The sequence below is a fragment of the Serinus canaria genome, chromosome 19, assembly GCF_022539315.1.
Source record: "Serinus canaria isolate serCan28SL12 chromosome 19, serCan2020, whole genome shotgun sequence".
Lineage (NCBI taxonomy): Eukaryota > Metazoa > Chordata > Aves > Passeriformes > Fringillidae > Serinus > Serinus canaria.
This window is the reverse complement of record NC_066332.1, coordinates 11,075,674-11,094,632: the sequence shown is the minus strand read 5'-3', so window position 1 is coordinate 11,094,632 and position 18,959 is coordinate 11,075,674. Positions and strand designations below refer to the sequence as shown.

Genomic DNA, 18,959 nt, shown 5'->3' with positions numbered 1-18,959 from the left:
CCCCCCCCCCGGCCGTCCTCCATTCAGCAATGGACAACCCGACCCCTTCCTAGCCCCTGTTCTCAGCCCTTGCTTCTCACAAAGCCCCGCAACCCCCCCCCCCGACCCAATTCTAACACATTCCCTCAGCACCTGAACACCCCAGCCCATTCCTTCCACGGAGCCCGGGCTCCTCTCATCCAAGGTCCTACGTCCCCCCACCCTAGTCCCTGCCCTGCCCTTATGCTCCCCAATCCCGGCCCCGCTCCAGTCCCTGTTCCCCCAAGCCCCCGCCAGCTCTTATCTTAACCCCGTCACCTGTCCCCGCCAGCCCCTGCCCGCACCTCCCTTCATCCCCCCAGCCCCGGACCACCCCCCCCCCCCACTCTCTTCCTTCATTTGCCCCCAACCTCGGTTTCTCTCATTCTCTCAGTCCCTGGCCCCCGTCCCAGTCCCGGCTTTCACGCCTTCCGGTGTCACCCTCCTCAGGTCCTGGCCCTTCCCGGCCGTGCCCAAAGTGGCGACGGGACTGAAGAACCACGCGGAGTCCGTGGCACAGCAAGTCCTTTATTGCAGGGGGACAGGGCAGGACAGCCCTCGTGCAGTACCGGCTCCCCACGCCGGCGCCCGTGGGACACCTCGGAGCCCCTGGAGCAGTCAGATGGAGGGCGTCCCAGCACCGCCGGGGCGTCCCAGCGCTGCCACTGCCCGCGCCGCCTGCTCGGGGACATGGGCCGGGTCGTTGAGGATGGAGGTGGAGATGCTCAGCTGCCGCAGGGAGCTCAAGACGGCTGCGGGGATAGGGGACAGGGGGCTGGAAGGCGTGACTCATCCTGGGGGAGACGGCGCTGCCCGGCCCTGCTCCAGCCCCCGGAAGGGTGGGACTGGTCGCTTCCACAGCCCCAGCAGACGCGGTGGAAGGAAACCCACCCTGAGGGGCTTTGGGGAGGGCTGAGCCTGCCCTGCCAGGACGCGGGGTTGGGGCACTTGCGGCTCAGCTGGGACGTGGGTGTGACAAGAGCACGGGAAATCACTGAGCAGGAGCCCCAGGACATCCCACAGATCAACCCTGCCAACCCCCAGGACACTCCTTTTCCCCTCTGCCTTTCGAGGATGCCTTTCATGGACTGAGGAGTCTATGCCAACCCAGCTTGCTCCGAGTACCACTGCCAGGCACAGGGCCACCTACTTGGGCGAAGCGCTGGGAGGGAGCAGTGCTGGTCCAGCCAAGCGAGGGATGTTTGGGTGAGGCTCTCCACACTGGCTGTGGACACCATGCCATTGAAAGACTCGAAGAGGGGCCGGATGATGATACTGAACTGGTGGGATAAGAGGAGTTAAGGACCAGCTTTGATATTGAACTGGTGGGATCAGAGGAGTTAAGGACCAGCTTTGCTATGATAATGGTCTCACTCCTATCAGGTGTGGACATCACCCTCTAATGGTAGCAGGACAGCCTTTCTTGTCTGGACCTGGAGCAGAACTGCTGGGACAGCAGGACAGGCCATGGAACAGACCTGCTGACTGCCTTCCCAGCACAGCACCACACCTGGCACTAGCCCAAACTGCTGGGGTGATGGCATAAATGTCACTTGGGTAGGCAGTGGGAGAGATGCAAAACCCCTGTCATAGCTGGGGCTACTAGAAGAGGTTGCTGAGATACAAGACATGTCCTCCAGAGCAGGTCAGGGAACCAGCTAGCAAAATGCTCAGGGGAAAGGCAGGACTCTAGTGTGTCCCATAAGCTCCCCTATTGCTTCCACCCTGCAGGGACCAGCCTGCAGATTTTGTGCAGGCAGTAATCTACAGAGATAACTCCGCCACAAGCATGTCCTAGAGCCCATGTTGGCTTTACAATACCCCATGACCTGAGGAAGGAGCTCCCCAGCCCTGCATCAGAAGTCATGTTTGCCTTGTCCAGATGCCCTGTGCCGGATGGGACCATGGGCAGCAGTGCCTTTCATCACTCTGCCACTTGAGATTTCACACACCTCACAGGCTCTGCCAGTGTGGGTTTCTAATCCGTGCTCAGAAATGAACAGATCCAGCCTCTGCCCATAGATTCCTTGACCCTTGATCCTCTCCATCCCTGTGCTTCCAGGGTATGGCATGCAACCATGAAGACCAAGCCATCAGGTCCACAGCTATGTGTCTGGACCTTTCCTAATCCATGGCTGCTACCTCTCAGAGCCAGTTCCCGTGTCATCAGGAGCAATTGCCTCCATAAGCTTAGCTCCACTTCCCTTCTCCCTGAGGACCCTTTATCCAACTGTTTTTGATCCCTTGGAGCAGAATATCCCTCCTAACCACAGAATATCAGCATGTTCCCACCATGTGACTTTGGCTGGGAAACATCTCCTTGTGGTCCCCAAAGCCTCCCGAGCTTGAGGGACCCCAAAGACCCAGTAGCAGCAGATAAACCAGAGCACCTAGTGCCTGGTGGAGGGTGAGATGGAGCAGCAGGCACTGGCCCCGAAGGATACAATCCAGAACTTCCAGTTCTGCAGTGTGGAGGAGCGAACATACTCTTCAAACATTCTGCGCATGTGGTCAAAGCGCTGCCGTGTGATGGGAACTCCTGTGGCCGGCAGCTGCTCCTGGCACAAGCTGTGGGGCACAACCAGTATTTTGGGGCCATATTTAGGAGGCTGGGAGCTATGGAAGCTCAGCAGGAGTTGCCAGCCAATATCCCCCTCCCAGGTCAGGTGTGGGACCTGGCTCTACTCTGTCCTGCCTCTTGAGCATCAGCCCTCTCACAGAGAGAGTTTGAGGAGGGACAGTGAGCTGGGAGGTGCTCCAGGGAGACCTGCCATGTCCTGCTGCTATCCTGACACTGCTGCTTGCCCTGCCTGGCTACCCCAAAGCAGGCAGTGCTCCCCCATCTCCCCCGGCCACACCCCCCTTACTTGATGGAGCCATTGAGCTCCTCGATCTGCTCCCGCAGACGCTGTGCCTCATCCTGCAGAGCTGCCCGCTCCTGCTGCAGCTTGCAAATATACTCGGCTGTCTTCTGCAGGGTGGTAGCCTTGCTGACCTGGGAGGCCATGGGGTGAGAGGGGAAGGGGGCCCAGACCACCCTTGCACAGCTGAACTGTGTGCCTGCTGCGTGCTCCAGCCTCCTGCACCACAAGCTGGGGTGCAGGAGAGGAGCTCTGTGCTGTGGGTCACAGCAGGGATGCAGTGTCTCTAGGTGATGTGCCGTGTCCCTCCATGCACAGGGCTGGTCCTGGGTGCTCACCTTGATGCTGGGCTGAGCACTCAGTGTGCTCACCAAGCTGTGCAGTGTGGTGAAGCCAAGCTTGATGTTGAAGCGTCTCTTCTGCTCAGCGGAGATGTGTGTGATGCGGCGGCTCTCCAGCTGCAGGTCAGCACCATCAGGCACCTCCCAGCAGTGGGGACAGCCATGGGCCACCAGCCCCACGGGGAAGAGTCTGGCCCAAAGCTTGAAGTGAGGGTGGATGGTGTCTTGGGGGGAGGAGGAAAGGGTGGTGCATACGAAGTTGGCTGCTCCTGCCATACCTTGGTGGACCCGGCCCTTCCTGGACGGGACGTGGGCTGGTGCAGGGAGATGCTAGTGCCCTGCCTTGCAGTAGGTCCTGGGGAAGCCTGGCTGGGCTTGGGCCAGTCACTGCCTGATAAAGGGAAGATGCTGCTATGAAGAGAGAGATAGCAACAGCACTCATGACAAGGTGACATCTCAGCACCTGGGATGGGCAGAGAGGGGCATCCCACAGTGCTGCCCCCACCCCAGGACAAGCCACCCTACTCAGCTGATGGGCATGCTCCACTTCAACCTCCAAGCACACATTATTCCAAGTCACTCTCATTTTACAGCTGTTCAGAAATGGAAACATCTGGGATTTGAGATTTTAAATTCCCAGCACTTCTTGGGGTTGAAATTGCAGGGAAAGAGTTGCGAGGGCAGCGAGGCTATGGTGTGCAGCACCAAACTGAACTGAGAACAACACCAGAGCCTGGTTTCCAGCAGCCGTGCTGGTTACTGTGGGTGAAAGCGGATGCTTCTTGCTCCAAAACCAAGCTCCGGGGTTTCAAAACCACAGTCCGACATTTTGCTCCATTTTTGTCTTTCCCTATTTCTGCTTTTGCTGCTGGAGAAAGAAGCAGGTGAAGGGGCACAGGAGGAACCCTCCATGCTCAGCAGGATAAATAGAAATAGCCAGGATTGTAGCCAAAATTAAAATTCCCATAGTGCTTGGTCCGAGCTCTCTGCAGGAGCCCCAGTGCCCTGTGGAGCTCCTTGGGGTGCTCCAGACTCACCACAAGCTGAGGTGGGGGACAGCTGCTCTGCCTTGGGGACTTGCCGGGGGCCCAGCTGTGTGCCCACTGTGTGCAGCAACACTTGGGAAGGGCTGGAGCCAGGAGCCAGTCCTGGGCTTATCTGAGCCATTCTGGCGAGGAAGGTGGCAGGGACTTTGGGGACAGTGCTCTGCTGCTGGGAGAAGACAGAGGAAGGGGAGATAGGGGATCAGCACCCCACCCACACCAAGTTGCACCAGGATGTGCAGCCCCTGCCACCATCTGCAGGGGTAGCCACAGTGCCCCAGAAAAGGGGCCCTGCAAATGGGATGTCTCTTACCTCTGCCTTGGTTGTTTTACAGGAGAAGGAACTCGGGCAACTCCTGTCATCCCCAGCCACCCAGAAACGTGTCCCATCTTTCCCTCCATTTCTGTCCAACCCACACCAAAATGTGATTCCCAGAGCCCATCTCCACCCTTTCCCCAGCAGCCAGGAGAAGGCAATTCCCAACCTGTGGGGTTGTTGAGTGCTTACCTCGGAGAAAGGGGTCGTGGGCATGAGTCCTGCACCTATCGGGCAAGGGGTATCCAGCACCAGGTCCTGCTTGGCTGAGGGGGCATAAAGCAGATGGGCACTGCTGTCTGGGGCTCTTAGGGCTGGGGTGATCTTCCCTGCACCAGAACTGCTGCATTCCCTTCCCTGCTGGATTGCCCCAGAGAACAGGGATCCACCTCTGGAGGAGTCTGTTTTCCTCACAGGGGAGTTCTCAGGAGCTTTGGGCAGGCAGGGAGCCCCAGCCCCTCCTCAAGCAAGCAGAGGGCCATAACTGTGCCCAAGGGACCGTCTCATCACACCCACAGGCAGGACTCCAGTGAACCCCCCCCCATCCTGTTGTGCCAACAGGGCCATAGACACCAGACTAGGGACACTGGGAACTGCTAGGAACTTCCCAGCAGTGCCCGTTGCCCACTCCTGGGCCTGGGTCGCATCTCTGTCTGAGGCCACTGAAGCCAGGGCTGATCCCTCAGGCATGGCTTTACCCCTGGGTTTGGAACTACCCCACTATGGGGACTGCCATGTGCAGTGTCCCAGCCCCAGGGACAAATGGGGTCCCCACTCTGATCCCCACAACAGCATGCCCCCCACCACACTCCTGTGTCCCTCCACAGCCCCCCAACCTTGTTACCTGTGGTCAGGAGCTGGCTCGGGCAGGGGTTGGGCTCAGGCAGGTGGGACAGGGGGTGTCCTGGCAGCCTCCTTGCCTTGGTGCCACTGGGCTTCACCTTGGGCCCCCCACCCTCACCCTGGGGTGGCCCCTTGGCAGGAGTAAACCTGGGGTTGCCCAGCAGGGCAGGGGGCAGGAGCTGGGAGACAGCAGGGCTGGAGTACTCCTGGGGCCCCATGCCTGTGGCATAGCCCAGGCCTGGGACATAGGGGGCAAAGCAAGGGCTTGAGAGAGGGGAGGCAGGGTGGGTGGCAAGCAAGGGATCAGGTGAACTGCTGTAGGGAAACTTAGAGCGGGGGGCAGAGGTGGGGGAGAATGGGGGTTCCAGGCTCAGCAGTGGTGCCCGGGGGGATGGGATGGGGGGGACATAGTGGGGTGCTGGTGGCTCCAGGCTGAGGCACTTGCCAGGGAAGTCGTACTGCAGTGTGGGCTTGTGTCGGAGCTGGGGGCTGAGGCTGCTGGGTGCCACGTCGGGGGGTTCAGGGGGCAGGGGGGCCAGGGGCAGCTCAGAGCCCAGGAAGGAGCTGTGGAGGCTGAGCTGGGAGGCACCACTGGGCTGCAGAAGACATGGCAGGGTCAGGGTGGGTGACTGGTACACCACCAGTAAGCCAAAGGCTGCAGGCTGGGATTCCACTCACCTGGAGGAGGGTGCCAGGTAGGAGTGGGGCCTCGGGGCTCACAGGCAGACCCCGAGCACCCATCAGGGACCCCCTACTGCTGAAGAGGGGCTCAGCCATGGGCGAGAAGCAGGATGGATCCTGGTAGCCTGGTTGTGTCTGAGATGGGGGTGGCCGGTGGCTGGTGAAGATTTCTGCAGAGTCAAGTGTCTGAGATGGGGGTGGCCGGTGGCTGGTGAAGATTTCTGCAGAGTCAAGTAGAGACACAGTGACCAGCATAAGTGGACCTGCCTGGAGAGGAGGGGGATGCCCTGGGGCATGAGGGTGGAACCATACCCTGCTACTGGCACTGTGCACTTTTTGGGGCCATGGCAGCTCCCGCACATTTTCACCCATGGCAAACAAGTTCTGTGCTGTCCACTCCAGTGCTGCTGTGCGTGCAGCCTGTGGCTAACCACATCCCATGGCCTTCCTGAAGCCGAGCCGCGTGACCCTGTCACGACTCCCGCTCCCTTCCTCTCTCCTTCCACAACCCTGGTCCTTCCGCATGCCCAGACACCACAAAGGGTGGGCCCCACACTTTCGGCAGCTGTCTCCCTAGGCACATCAGCCCCATGAATGCCTTGGCTCAGTGCCTGTGTTCTGGCATCGCCACAGGGAGGGTTTTTCATGGAGAGGATAACTGTGGGACATGGATGGCACTGCTGGATGCTTCCCTGTAGGATGGACTAGGAGGGTTCACTAGGTTTGCTGCCCCTGGCACAGGTGCAGTGCCTGAGCAGCCACTGGGAACAAGCACTTGCACCTTCTCTGGGAAGCACTCAGCTGTGCCCTCTAGCCCTTGGCTGGCACCGGCAATGCCAGCTCCAGGCTCTGCTGCTGGTTCTGGTGTACACAGCCATGCTCAGAGCACCATCTGTGGTCCAGGCTCCAGCAGCTGGGGTGCCCTCGCTGGGACCCACAAAGGCCTAAGACTCTGCTAAATCTACACCAGAGGAGCAAACATGCCAGCACTGTGGGATGCCAGGAGACCAGGCATGGTGATGATTCCAGCACGCCATGTGCTGCCATCTGAGGGGAACACTGATGTGAAACAGGACAGAGCCACTGCTAAGATGTTCCAGTCAGCTCTCAGAGTGCCCCTTACCCCTGCCACAGCCATGGTGAATCCCTGACAGCATGTCAGGGCCATCCCTGCCCCTCCAAAGGCCAGCACTTTGTGTGTGCCGCAGTGCTGCCAGGCAGGAACTTGGCCTTCCTGGGATGCAGTCCAGCCCCACATTGCCCCCACCTCAGCCATGCTCACACCAGGATGTCCCTGCCACCGGCGCTGAAGCTCTGCAGGTATTTATAGGAATTTGTGGTGCCCAGCCTGCCAGATCCTCTTGTGTCTCTCACCATGCCTGTCAGACCCTCTTGTACCTCTAACTGTGCTACAGGGATGGAAGGTGCCTGGCAGACCCTGGCAGCCTTGCCCTCCCTTTCTCCCACCCCTTCCTCACCCCATAGCTCTTGCCCATGCTCCTCCTCACTGTTGTATCACCGTATTACACACGAGGCAGTGCAGCATGGCCAGGGCACAGCCTGCTCCGGGGAGAAGAGCCTGCATGGTCAGCAAACCACACCTTTGGTATCCTGCTCAAACCTGGGGATGCTCTCCAATGTGATTGGGCCTTTCCAACCCAAAGACCCTTCAGCACTTGTCCCAGGCTTTGGGGAGAGCCCTGCCACCCTATGGGACAGACAGCCCAGCCCCAGTTCCCAGCACCAATCCTACCTGGAGCACAGTGCCAGCAGGGCGCAGGGCTGGACTGCTCCCTCGCCTCTGCCATCAGGACTTGTCCATCTGCCTCACACCACACTCCAGCACCCGCCGCAGACATGAGATGCTTCCTCATTCGGGGATTGGTTTGCAGGCACTGACTGACAGGCACTGAGCTCTGCCACACCACCCCACACAATGACAGCCCTGTGACCCCATGGTGCCTACCCCACATGCCTGCCCTGTGTAGCTCTGCACGAGGCTGCTGGGTGATCCTTGCTCCAAAGCTGCCTGCCCTGCTGAAAAAGTGACCTTTTGGGACGTAATTGGGTTGCCTGGCACCCAGCACCCTAATCTCTTCTCCCTACTCTCCCGACAGGGTGCATGGCACACACAGTGCTCTGAATTAACACCTTATCACCCAGGGAGCTACTCCATCCAGGACAAAACTCCCATCAACAGGTCTCCAAGCTCCCCAAGGGATGCTGCTCTGTCCCTGGACACAGTAAGCCTGGCGGACCAGGAGCCACAGCTAGACTGGGGACTCTCCCCAGCCCCAGCAGTGTCCCTGGTCTGAGGCACTGGACATGGTCAGAGCAGGAAGGGATTGTAATTCCTTGTAATGTTGTGGTCTACAGTAAGACCCATCCCATTGCCAAGAAGCACCCTGAAACAAAAGGTCTTTTCCCAGGAAAAAAGCCAACCTAACTGATATATTGATTCAGAAAGGAGCCACCATGATCCTGCCATCTCCTGCTGAGCTTGAGACCATGCTGGGCTCAAGAGAGGTGCTGGAGCTGCTGCTGTGACACCAAACAGGACTTCTAAAGATGAGGAACACTTCCAAGTGTCAATTTAGCCCACTTGGAGCTGTCACACCTTCTAGGAACAGATGCCTGCTTGGGGCACCAGGGGACAGAAGATGAAGCACCAGTCATGGCAACAGACCCTCTTCCCAGCCTGCCTCACTCTGATGGGATCTCTGGTTGAAATGAGTTGAGAGGGTGCTGGCAGGAGTCTTCCCACCTCATCCATCCCAAGAGTATCCATCCCAAGGGCACCCATGCCACCACCTGCCCTGGCACATAGAGTGCCCAGCCTGCTCCCTGCCAGCATCTGGTCTTGCAACACTCCACAGCCATGTGATGCAAGTACCCTTTTTTTCTCCTCCTAGAGGAAGTTGAGATAGGCCATGGAGCTCCAGACTGCTCACACAGGGGTCCGGAGATGCTGGTGCTGCCCAGGGCGAGTAGCTATAGCTGGGTAGCCAGCAGGCTCCCACCCTGCACAATATGAACAGGTTACCAGCTCTGACATGTTAGAGGGCAAAGGTGGTCCCCAACAGTGCCTTGCCCTGGCATTTGAGGACACTGCTGTGACCAGGACATGTCCCAGCTGGCTGCATGGACATTCACAGCTCAGAGCCTGCATGGCAATATGGGGCAGTTTGCCACTGCCCACTTGGTGGTGTTCCCACAGCTGGAAACCAGAGGCAGATTTGTCTTTGGGCAGCCTAGCAGGGACAGTGACTTGTCCCCAGGAGATGTAGCACAGCCCTGCGCAGTGTCGCAGCTCCAAGCCAACCACCCAGGCTGGCTAGGCAGTGGGGTGAGGAGGGAACTCAGCAGAACCTACTCTCTAGAGGTTTCCTCTTCCTCTGGAGGACAATTGTCCTTCCTCTATCTGCAGCCAAAATGAAGGCCTTTTGCACTCCTGGAAATCACCTCTTTTTGTAGAAATCCCCTCCCACACCTCCTTCTGTGGCTCTTTCCAGAGGCAGGCAGGCACAACAAGGCTCTGCCTTCAGCCCCTGCCCATCCATACTGCTTTTCCCATGCCATTAGATGTCCAGTGCTTTCTGCCTGTCTCAGCAATTCCCACTACTGCCAGGCCAAACCTGTGACCCCCCCATTTTAGGCAGTCACAGTGTGCAGGGCTGGGTGGGATGTGGTAACGCATCCAGGCTGCCTCTTACCTGATATGTCCATGTCATCCAGGCTAGGCTGCAGGGGTGCCAAATCCGGCTGTATCATGTCAGCATTCCCAACATACACTGGAAGAGGGCACAGCTGGAACATCAAAGCCCAGATACTGCATCCCCGAGATCCACCTTGAGGGCTGCTCCCACCACTGCCCTGACACCTACCTGGCTTTCACACCTCTGTGTCACCCCAGAGTCACCCTGTATCACTGCACCCTGCCCTGGGCAGGGAGATAAATGCCTACCCTGAGGAGAGCCAGGGCCATCCCATCCCATCTCACCACTGTCCATCAGCACCTCTAGGGCCTCATCCAGTTCCCAGGAACCCCAGTGAAAGGCTGATTCTTGGCACAGGACCTGTCTGGAGCTGCAGATGCCCGAGGGACATGGCCAGGTAGGGACAGCAAAGAGTGGCCATGGAAGCAGGACCTGCCCTGGGGGCTGGGGCAAAGTCCTTCATGGTGCTGGTGGTCCCTGGGGAGCTCAGCCCTCAGCATGCTGGTGCATAGGGAACAACAGGAGAAGGGGATGATCCCACCCTGCCCAAACACTTCTCAAGCATCCTCTCCCCTGGTGGCTCCTGTTTGAGCAGAACGGGAACATCCCTTCCCCCTACCCCATTAGGGCAGATGCCAGGGGACCCTGCCTGCCCAAAAGGACATGGCTGGCAGCTCTCAGGGGCTAAGCCAAGACACAACATCTGGATTCCTCCTCCACATCCTGCTGAAGCATGGTCTGCAGTACCTACCATCTTCAGGGAGCGCCTGGTGGGTGCTGGGCATCTGTGTCATGGTGAAGAGGGTGTCAGATATGTCCGAGAGGAAGGTGTCCATATCGAAATGCTGCCTGCTCCCATGCTCCTCCTCCTCATCCCCAAGCAGCATGGGCACTACGTTGCAGAACAGCTGGTTGCACCATTTCTCTGTTGGCCTCCAGACATCCTCATCCTACATGAGGTAGAGCAAAGGAGCTGAGTGGACACCTTTCATGAGTGGGGTCCATGTCTGGCTCCCTGGCTGCTCCCCTGGCAGCTCCCATGCTCCCTGCAGTGTTTGCTCCTTCCAAACCTTAACGCCTGGCACATTGCTACTTCCAGAGGGTGAATCCAGCATCCCAGATGCTTAGCATCTCATTCCAATGGGCTTATCATGCCCTGAGGCTTTTCTTTGCCTTTCTGCCCAGTGCAGGGGTCCAAACTGTGCTCCCCTTTCTCCCTCTTCCCACCCTTTCTCAGCAGACTCACCTGCTTTGGACTGGAGATCCCTCCCTCCCGTGCGGATTTTCGGAGCTGGAAGGAAAAGACAGCCTAGGTCATCCCCCAGGCAAGGGAGAGCTCAGGGGGCCAGCCAGCATCCCCCTCCCATGCTGGCAAAAGCCTGTCATGTCCTGCCCTGTCAGCCATGGCTCCAGGGAGCCATGTTCCATCCATCACACTGTTCTATCCCACTGCTGACACTGCCACAGGATGGGGAGCAACACGGGCAGAGACACTCACCCGCTTCTTATAGTAGATCCTCCATTTGTGGTACTCCCTCATCACCACCTCAATGCGGCGTTTCCAGTAGTTGCCCTCCAGCACGACAGCCTGGGGGGGCAGGACAAGGGGTTATGGCTGAGCTCTCTGGCCCCAGCACCCCACAGCCAGGGCTGCTTTCCCTGTGCCATATCAGAAACACCTTTTCCAGGTGTTTCTATGAAATGCAATCTATGAAATTCAACGTGTCCCCAGATCCCCACTGTGCCACAAAGACCATGGTACTGCCCCAGAGAGCTGCAAGGGACCCTGCCCTACCTCTGGTTTTCGGTGCTCATCAGCCTCCATGCCCTCCAGAGGGGTGATGAAGCCGCACACAGGGTTTTTCCTCCGTTCCACATCTGCACAGGGGAGAATACAGCTGGCTGTATCCATGCCCCATCCCTATCTCTGCACCTGTACACAGTCATTCCAGGGCCAGCCCCATCCCACTGGCACAGCCTGGCACCTGGTAGTGGGGTCTGGCACCCATACTCACATTGGATGTACCATGCTCTCCAGATCACATTGTTGAGTCGAATTTTATCCCAGCAAAGCAGCCGCAGCCCCTTGAAATTCTTCCACTTTGGAGATACTAGCTTCCCACTGAAACACCAAGCAAAGGGAAGGCTGAGGGGCACCACCAGCCTGGTGGCAGGTCAGGACCGGGTACAGCCACGTGACTCTGCTGCCAGTGCTTGCCAGGCACCTGTGGGAGCACCCACTGGAGTATTCCAAGCTCCTGCACACTCTGGGAGCAGCACTGACGTAAATCCTGAGCTTCACACACCCACAGGAGGCTTCTCAAACCCCTGGTTTAAAGTACAGCCCATTGAGGCATTGATTCCTTAATATTTGAACCCCAGCTTCGACGTGGGATCCTGCTGCCCCTGACCAAGTCAACTGTGTCCTGGCCCTGGGGGACAGGAAGGTGAGTTTCCTGCTGAGGTGTGTGGTGACATGTACGGTAATGCCTCTTGTCTCATCACAGTGTTTGGGCAGATAATTCTGACCCTTCCTTTAACATCAGGCAAGGTTTGAAAATGCTGCCTTCAGCTGGGGCAGTCAAGGGCAGTCCTTGTGGAGGGTCTGGGAAGGCAGGACAATACTGAAAGATGTTCAGGATGTTAAGGGACACTTGCCTGTGCTCCAAGACAGACACATAGTGATACCAGCCCTGCCCCCTCAGTCAGAGCTGCCCTGGCCTCTTCTCCACATTGATCCCTGCAAATTTGCACCCCCAGTCTGAGCTGAGCTCCCTGCTTCCCATTTCCTGGTTCCCAGAGGCAGCTGTGTTTGTTCTGCAGCTCATTGTAGTGGTGGTGGTGGTGGTGGTGGTGGTGGTGTCTCTGATGGGACCTGAAGTGCAGGAAGTCTCGTTTTACTCCTCATCTTGTTTCCATCTAGCCAAGGAACACAGGCCCTCATGTGCAGCAACCGAGGAGGTCCTGAGAGTCCTGCTGCCCCAGGAGCTCTCTGGGGGAGGCCAGGGTCCCTCTGCCTTACTTTGGAATAGATTTCACATCTCCAGCTCTCCCAACAACATGGAGTGGTTTGGGGCAATGCCAGGTACTCCAGGGGTCCCTCTGAGAGCTAGCTGCAGGCTGCATGGCATTCCTGCATGGGAAGCCATGTCCCTCTCCAGCAGACAGTTTGTACCCTAAATATCTTGGTGCTGCTTTGACTCCCACTTTTCCTTGGAACATGAGTGGAAAAGGAAAGGTGGAAGCTGAGTTGGTGTCAGGGTGCTGTATCCCCTGGTCCCAGCCCCTCCAGGTGCCACACGGCCGTGTCCAAGGGAGGTGCTGGGAATGAGAGTGGTGCATGAAGTCTCTGACTTGTTCATCAAAGCTGGTGAAACCTCTAAGTGTTCTCAAATAATGATTTTAGTAGGTTCTGTTTTGACCTGCCTTGAAATCTGTCTCTGGCAGAGGGAGAAGGCTGGGGACCCCTACAATTCCAGAGCCTGCTGCAGGGATGTGTCTAGGAGCTGGTGCAGGAATTGATGGAGTTGGTCTCCCAAGGGAGACCTAGCCTGACACATGGTCTGAGGGCTGGAGAAGGACCTGCAACTCCTACAGAGCCTACAGAGAGTTAAGGCTGACACTGACCACTCTGCTATCACCAGGATTTTGAACTTTCCCCAGGTATGCATGGCAAACAGCAAGACGGTGCCAAGTGGAGGAGCCAATGGAAGGGACAGGATTCCTGGGCACATGGCCAGATCATGCTGGTCAAGGCCATGTTCCTCACTCACAGCCAGCTGAAAAGAGCAGCCTGAGGCTGTGGGACACACCTTGGCCTCGTGCAAGGCCAGTGGGCCATGGTTAGGAGTTGCTGTGGGGCCTGGAGGCAGAAGATGCCTTTCAGCTTTACCATTGAATGCCTTTTTTTCCCTCTTCATGATCCTTTCAATTTTGGGGCTTAACAGGCTGCTCTTTGCTCCCTGTTATGCCTTGAAAAGGGCCCCACCCTTCCCTGCAATTATCTCCCCTGGGGAGATGGATGCAAACTTCTCATTGAACCATGGGAAGGTTATAGGGTGCCCCAAACAGGCTGGAGGTCCTGCTGCCCAACGCTATCAGAAGGAACGGGACATAGATCCTGCCACTGGCTACAGGGTGTTTGTGGGATAGGGTGAGGCGGCAACAGGGCTCAGCCTGGGTCCAACACTGGCATGGGTCCAGCAGTGTCCTGTTTGGTCTGTGATTCATTTACCCATCCAGCAGTTTCAGGTGTTGCAGTCACTGATTTCATGGCAACATGGGTACTTTTCATCAGCAGCAAGAGGAGCTGCTGTATGAAGAGAGGAGTGATCTGGAGAGATGCAGGGCTGCACCAGCACACCAGCCCAGCCCCTCTGCACAATCCTTGAACAGGATCAACCTCCAAACCTTGGGGAATGACAGAAGAAAGAAGTGCAACTCTCTGCCACGAATGACAGTAGAGCCACAGTGCACTGTGGGTGTGTTTAGTCCAAGCACGAGCCTTTCCCACTCATCAGACCCCCTAGAATGGAGGTCTTCTGCAAGAAAAAATAGGGTTGAATGATGAACTCCAGTGAGTGCATTCCTGGAGTCTCTGCCTGGTTTTCACTAGCCCTGTGTGAGCATTTAAGGCACTGTGAATCAGAGAATCAATAGCAGCAGTTCCACTTCTCCGAGGGGAGACACAGGCTGACAAGAGGATGAATTAGTAGGGAATTGGCACACAAGAGACCTTGTTTTAAATCACAAGAGAGGCTGAGTGTATACTCCAAGAAACTTCCCAGCCTGATGTCCCTGCTTGTCAAATCTCCTCTCTGGAGCACAAGAGAGATGTTGTCAGGTAAGACCATGAGTGACTGCAGTTCACATCTCCCAATCTGCCCCCAGTTTTCCTTCCTTCAGGAGGATGTTCCCCAGGTCAGTGATTCCCAACAGAAAGTCACAAGAAGGGGTGTGAGACCAGCCATGACATTGTGCAGGCCACACTGTGGTGATGGAGAGGATGAGCCTTTTCATGCTAAGGCCAAAATGTCAGCAGTTCCTGAAGGAGCTCAGCTTCACCTTCAGCTTTTTGGGTAATGAGATGCAGCCAGGTGGGCTGTAGGGAGAAACAACATTCTAGGAATGAAGGATGTTGCAGGAGAAGGAGTGGGAAAGGATCATTAAGCAGGAAGTTGCTCTAAATGTCCTGGAATACAGGTAAAAAGGAACTCCTTCATCCTAGCCTTGGGAGGAAGACTCCTCAGAGAGGGGAGTTGCCTCTCTTTGGGGGATCTGAAGAAACAAATTACTGTGGGAAGCAAACCTTGATGTGGAGAGAGCATTTCTTTACCAGTGAGGGGTGATGCACAGTCCTGCCCATGGAAAGAAGATAAGTCATATCCCCAGAATGATTGCTTAGGCTGAGACAGGACTGCTGTAATGTCTGTGAAATGCAGAGGAGGAATGCTGGAGAGGGGAAAAATCCCAGCCATAACCATTGAAAAATATTTAGGGAAAGTTTAGTGAGTTACCTTTGAAATGGTGTGAGCCCAGACAGCGAAGGATGGGTGGCTGCAGCAGTCACAGCTCACGAGGGGACAGGATAGTTTTCCCCTCTGCTCCACACTGCTATGGCCAAGTCTGGCCATTGTGTCCAATGGACAGAAAAGGAGGTTTACAAACTGGAATGATCCTGAAGGAGGATATCAAGGTCGTTGGGGACTAATACATGTGACAGAAGAGGACTGTCAGGGATGGGTTTGTTCACCCTAAAGAAGGTGAAGAGAAAATTACTGCCATCAGCTGCCCTAAGGAGGAGACACTGAGAAAGGCCAAGAGGAAACAGACGTAAGAATTGGAACAGGTAAACTCCAAACTAGAGCCATGGACAGCAATTCCCTGTGGGAGAGGGGCAGCCCTGAGCAGGCTGGACAAGTGGTGGGGTCACATCCTAGGGCTCCATCTGTCAAAGTGATGGAAGTGACCCTGAGCAACCTGACCCGGCTTTGGATCTAGCCCTGCCCTGCATGAGGGTTATATGAGGAACTTCACAGGTGCCTCCCAGATGACAGCTTACAGTAGTTTCTCCTTGGTTAGGAAGTTAGTCTGAGCTTAATTGTGGGTGCTCTCCTGAGGGCTGGAGGATATTGGGCTGGTGACCCCAACTGAAGCTGTGCTGCCTCTGGGAACCTGGCTTGGGAGGGGAGGTGTGAAATGGCAGGTGATGCAGAGAAGTATCAAATTAGACAACACTAAATGTAGAAACACACCAAAAACACTTAGCTACATTTTCCCACCCTGATACCTTTCCCCAGCTGCTGCCTACAAGTGTGTCAAAAATGTACTAGCAAAAGAAAGGCAAAGTGAGCTGGGGTTGTCCAGGCTGGTGAAGTCTCCGGAGAGACCTTAGAGCCCCCCACTAGTGCTTAAAGAGGATCCGAGAGAGCTGGAGAGGGATTTTGGTCAAGGGCCTAGAGTGTCAGGACAAGGGGGAATGATTTCACAGTGTCAGAGGGCAAGGATAGATGGGATATTGGGAAGAAATTCTTTGCTCTGAGAGTGGTGAGGTCCCAGCACAGGGTGCCTAGAGAAGCTGTGGCTGTCCCATCCCTGGAAGTGTCCAAGGCCAGGCTAGACAAGGCTTAGGTGAGTGTCCCATTACATAGGAGCCAGTATCTGCACTGCCTTGCTCAGTGCCGGAAGGAAATGACCCACTGAGAGTCCAGGTAGTAAGGAGAACTGGCTGCCATGGCCAGCCCTCAGTCACACACAGTAGCCCAACTGTCAAAGCCCTTTTACCTGTCCATTTCCAGGACACTTGCCTGGGAGCTCCAGAGCCCAGGGGCACACTAAAGCTGCCTTGCACCTCACGAGTCTACAGTTTGAGCACCCTGATGTGAGAGTGTCTGTTTCTCCAGCCTCAAAGCTGCAGGGCTCAGGTATGGAAAGAATGGGGCTGGGAGAAGAAAAGACATCAAGCCCATCAGTGTCTCTATGACCCCTGTTTGTGGCACTCAGGGGTGACCTGCCCAACCAGGAAGCATGATCCTCACCTGGGTCACCCCATGCTGAGGCTCCCTGTGCTCCCAGAGAGCACTGCCTTCCCAACCCCTTGGAGCAGAGCTGTGCTGTGCTGGCTGCTGGCACACTGGGATGATCCCATCCACAACCTGGGATATGGTGATGGGTCAGAGGTACACAGCTATGTGGGAACTGGTACCCTTGTTGCACTGTCTCTGTGCCCAGCATCCCCAAGGATGTTCTAGCAGTGACCACATTCCTTATTGCATCAAGCATTCAAGGACTCCAAGGCAAACCTGAGAGCTCAGCCACTAGATGAGATCCTGGATGAGGTAATGGACACCTCTTCAAGGCTGCTTTGCGGAGGTTTTGCTTTCACATGGTAGAACATCATCATCTAGGTTTTCACATTTGGACATTTTGGGAGAGCTATACAAGCAGTTTGGCACTGACTCCAGCAGAGCAAGTCATGCTGATGCCATGCTGGAGAGAACTCAAAACCTTGGGGCTTGGCAAAGGAAGGGAGTTGCTGCCAAGAATGTGGACCATGGCCATAGGAGGCAGTCTGTCATGTAGTCACCAAAGAGCTGTCACTGGCCTTTGGCAATTTGTGTGGCAGGGGAACAATGCAGACACCTATCTGATTTTTCAGGAGAGAAGGAGAAAAGCTTTCAGGAGACCTTGGACAATACCCGTGCATCCATCCAGTCCCAAGTGCTACTGCATGTCATGGAATAGCCTCAGGACATGGGGACAGAGTCAAGGACGGAAGGCAGGACTCCTGCTCTGGGCTGGATTGCCAAAGAACTGAATGTTAGCTGTCCACAGGGTCACTGCTGCTCTAAAGAGTGTGCTAGGTCTGGCCATGGAGGAAATACAGCTGGGCACAGTGACATCAGATCTCATGGGAAAATGGAGGAGAGTCAAGCTACACGTGGAACAGAGAAGCTTCTAACCTGGTTCCCCAGCCAACAACCCAGCGTCAGCTCTTTATCCCTGAAACTTCCCAGGATGGCAGTTTCTGAGGATATGACACATCACAGCCCATGGAGTAGAGGAGGAGGAGGTCAGATGGAAACAAATTCCTAGCTGGGGAACGGGGCTCAGCTAGCCTCCTGCCTTCAGCTAGCTGGGGGTCCATAAGACACACACAAGGGCTCTAGGACTCACCTGTACTCCAGGCTCATGCACTCAAAGAGCCGGGTGAGGGTCGGGTCAATACTCCGGGTATCAGTCAGCTCAGGCTCTGCGCGGTGGTGCCGTCGCCGGGGCACTGAGTCGCTGTGTGGGCACGAGACCATGAAGTGGCCACTGTGGATGACCTGGGAGTAGTTCTGTGTCGCAGCACTGGGTCCTGTGCCACCCACAGCTGCGTCCTCTGAGTCAGAGTCAGAGTCGGAGACGGGGCAAGGCCCAACCAGAGGCTCCAGGAAAGGTCCCGGCTGTCCCACCTGAGTTCCTGCCATTCCTGCTGCCTACCGGGGAACCCTTATGGATCTGAACCAGCACTGTGATCTGTGTCCCAGTTGAGCTGAAGCCCTACAGACACTGAATTGGCATCGAGCACATGCTGGACTCCCCACTACAGAATACTGGCACCACGCCTCCTCCTAGGCACCTCCTCCAGCCAGCCCACGTCACCATCTGTTCCTTGCTCCAGGGTTCAGCGGTTGGTTCCCCAGGGCGGATTCACTGCCAGCCCTTTTTATAATGCTGGTGGCTGATCCCACCTATGGCAGACCATGAACAGGACATGTCCAATGGCCACCAAGCACCAGAGCTTCAGCTCCATGCCACCGTCTTGCTCTTGCAGTGTCCTGACAACCCTAGCTTTTACATCCCTCACACACCTGGGGAGGAGCACTGTGGGTCCCCTGTCCCCCCTTGCTGTGGCCAAGGGTTGGCTGGCAGTCGGCTCTGTTTACCTGGAGTTAATCACTGATCCCGGGTGCCGGTGGAGTGAAGTGCAGGCGGTATTTACCCAGTGCCTCTGCTTTAATGGATCTCCTTGCACTTTCAAGGGAACAAATACAGATTAAGGGACACAAACAGGTAAAATTATAGCAACAGGCACTCAGCTCAGCACAGTGCAAGCCAAGGCACTGAGCCATGTGCCAAGCTGAGAAACAGCCCCA

General features: G+C 56.3%; 1 protein-coding gene across 10 annotated transcripts; it reads right to left on the bottom strand.

Annotated features, from left to right (window-relative positions):
- Positions 1-526: 526 nt before the first annotated feature.
- Positions 527-18,639, bottom strand: MLXIPL (MLX interacting protein like). Of its 10 annotated transcripts, none has more exons than XM_050981919.1 (17): positions 18,276-18,638; positions 17,995-18,105; positions 11,835-11,941; positions 11,615-11,697; positions 11,318-11,407; positions 11,066-11,110; positions 10,571-10,769; positions 9,817-9,894; positions 6,101-6,324; positions 5,424-6,018; positions 4,772-4,845; positions 4,258-4,432; positions 3,499-3,611; positions 2,886-3,421; positions 2,463-2,586; positions 1,169-1,298; positions 527-770 (listed from the first exon to the last, which is right to left on the bottom strand). In XM_050981919.1, exons 2-17 carry the CDS (start codon positions 18,009-18,011, stop codon positions 637-639), a joined length of 2,724 nt encoding a protein of 907 aa, XP_050837876.1. In that variant the 5' UTR covers positions 18,012-18,105; positions 18,276-18,638; the 3' UTR covers positions 527-636. The 10 variants fall into 10 exon arrangements, 9 of the variants coding, with proteins under 9 accessions (XP_050837876.1, XP_050837875.1, XP_050837877.1 ...); XM_050981918.1 differs by having other exon boundaries at positions 2,886-3,013; positions 3,218-3,421; positions 17,995-18,636; XM_050981920.1 differs by having other exon boundaries at positions 2,886-3,013; positions 3,218-3,337; positions 17,995-18,635.
- Positions 18,640-18,959: the final 320 nt, after the last annotated feature.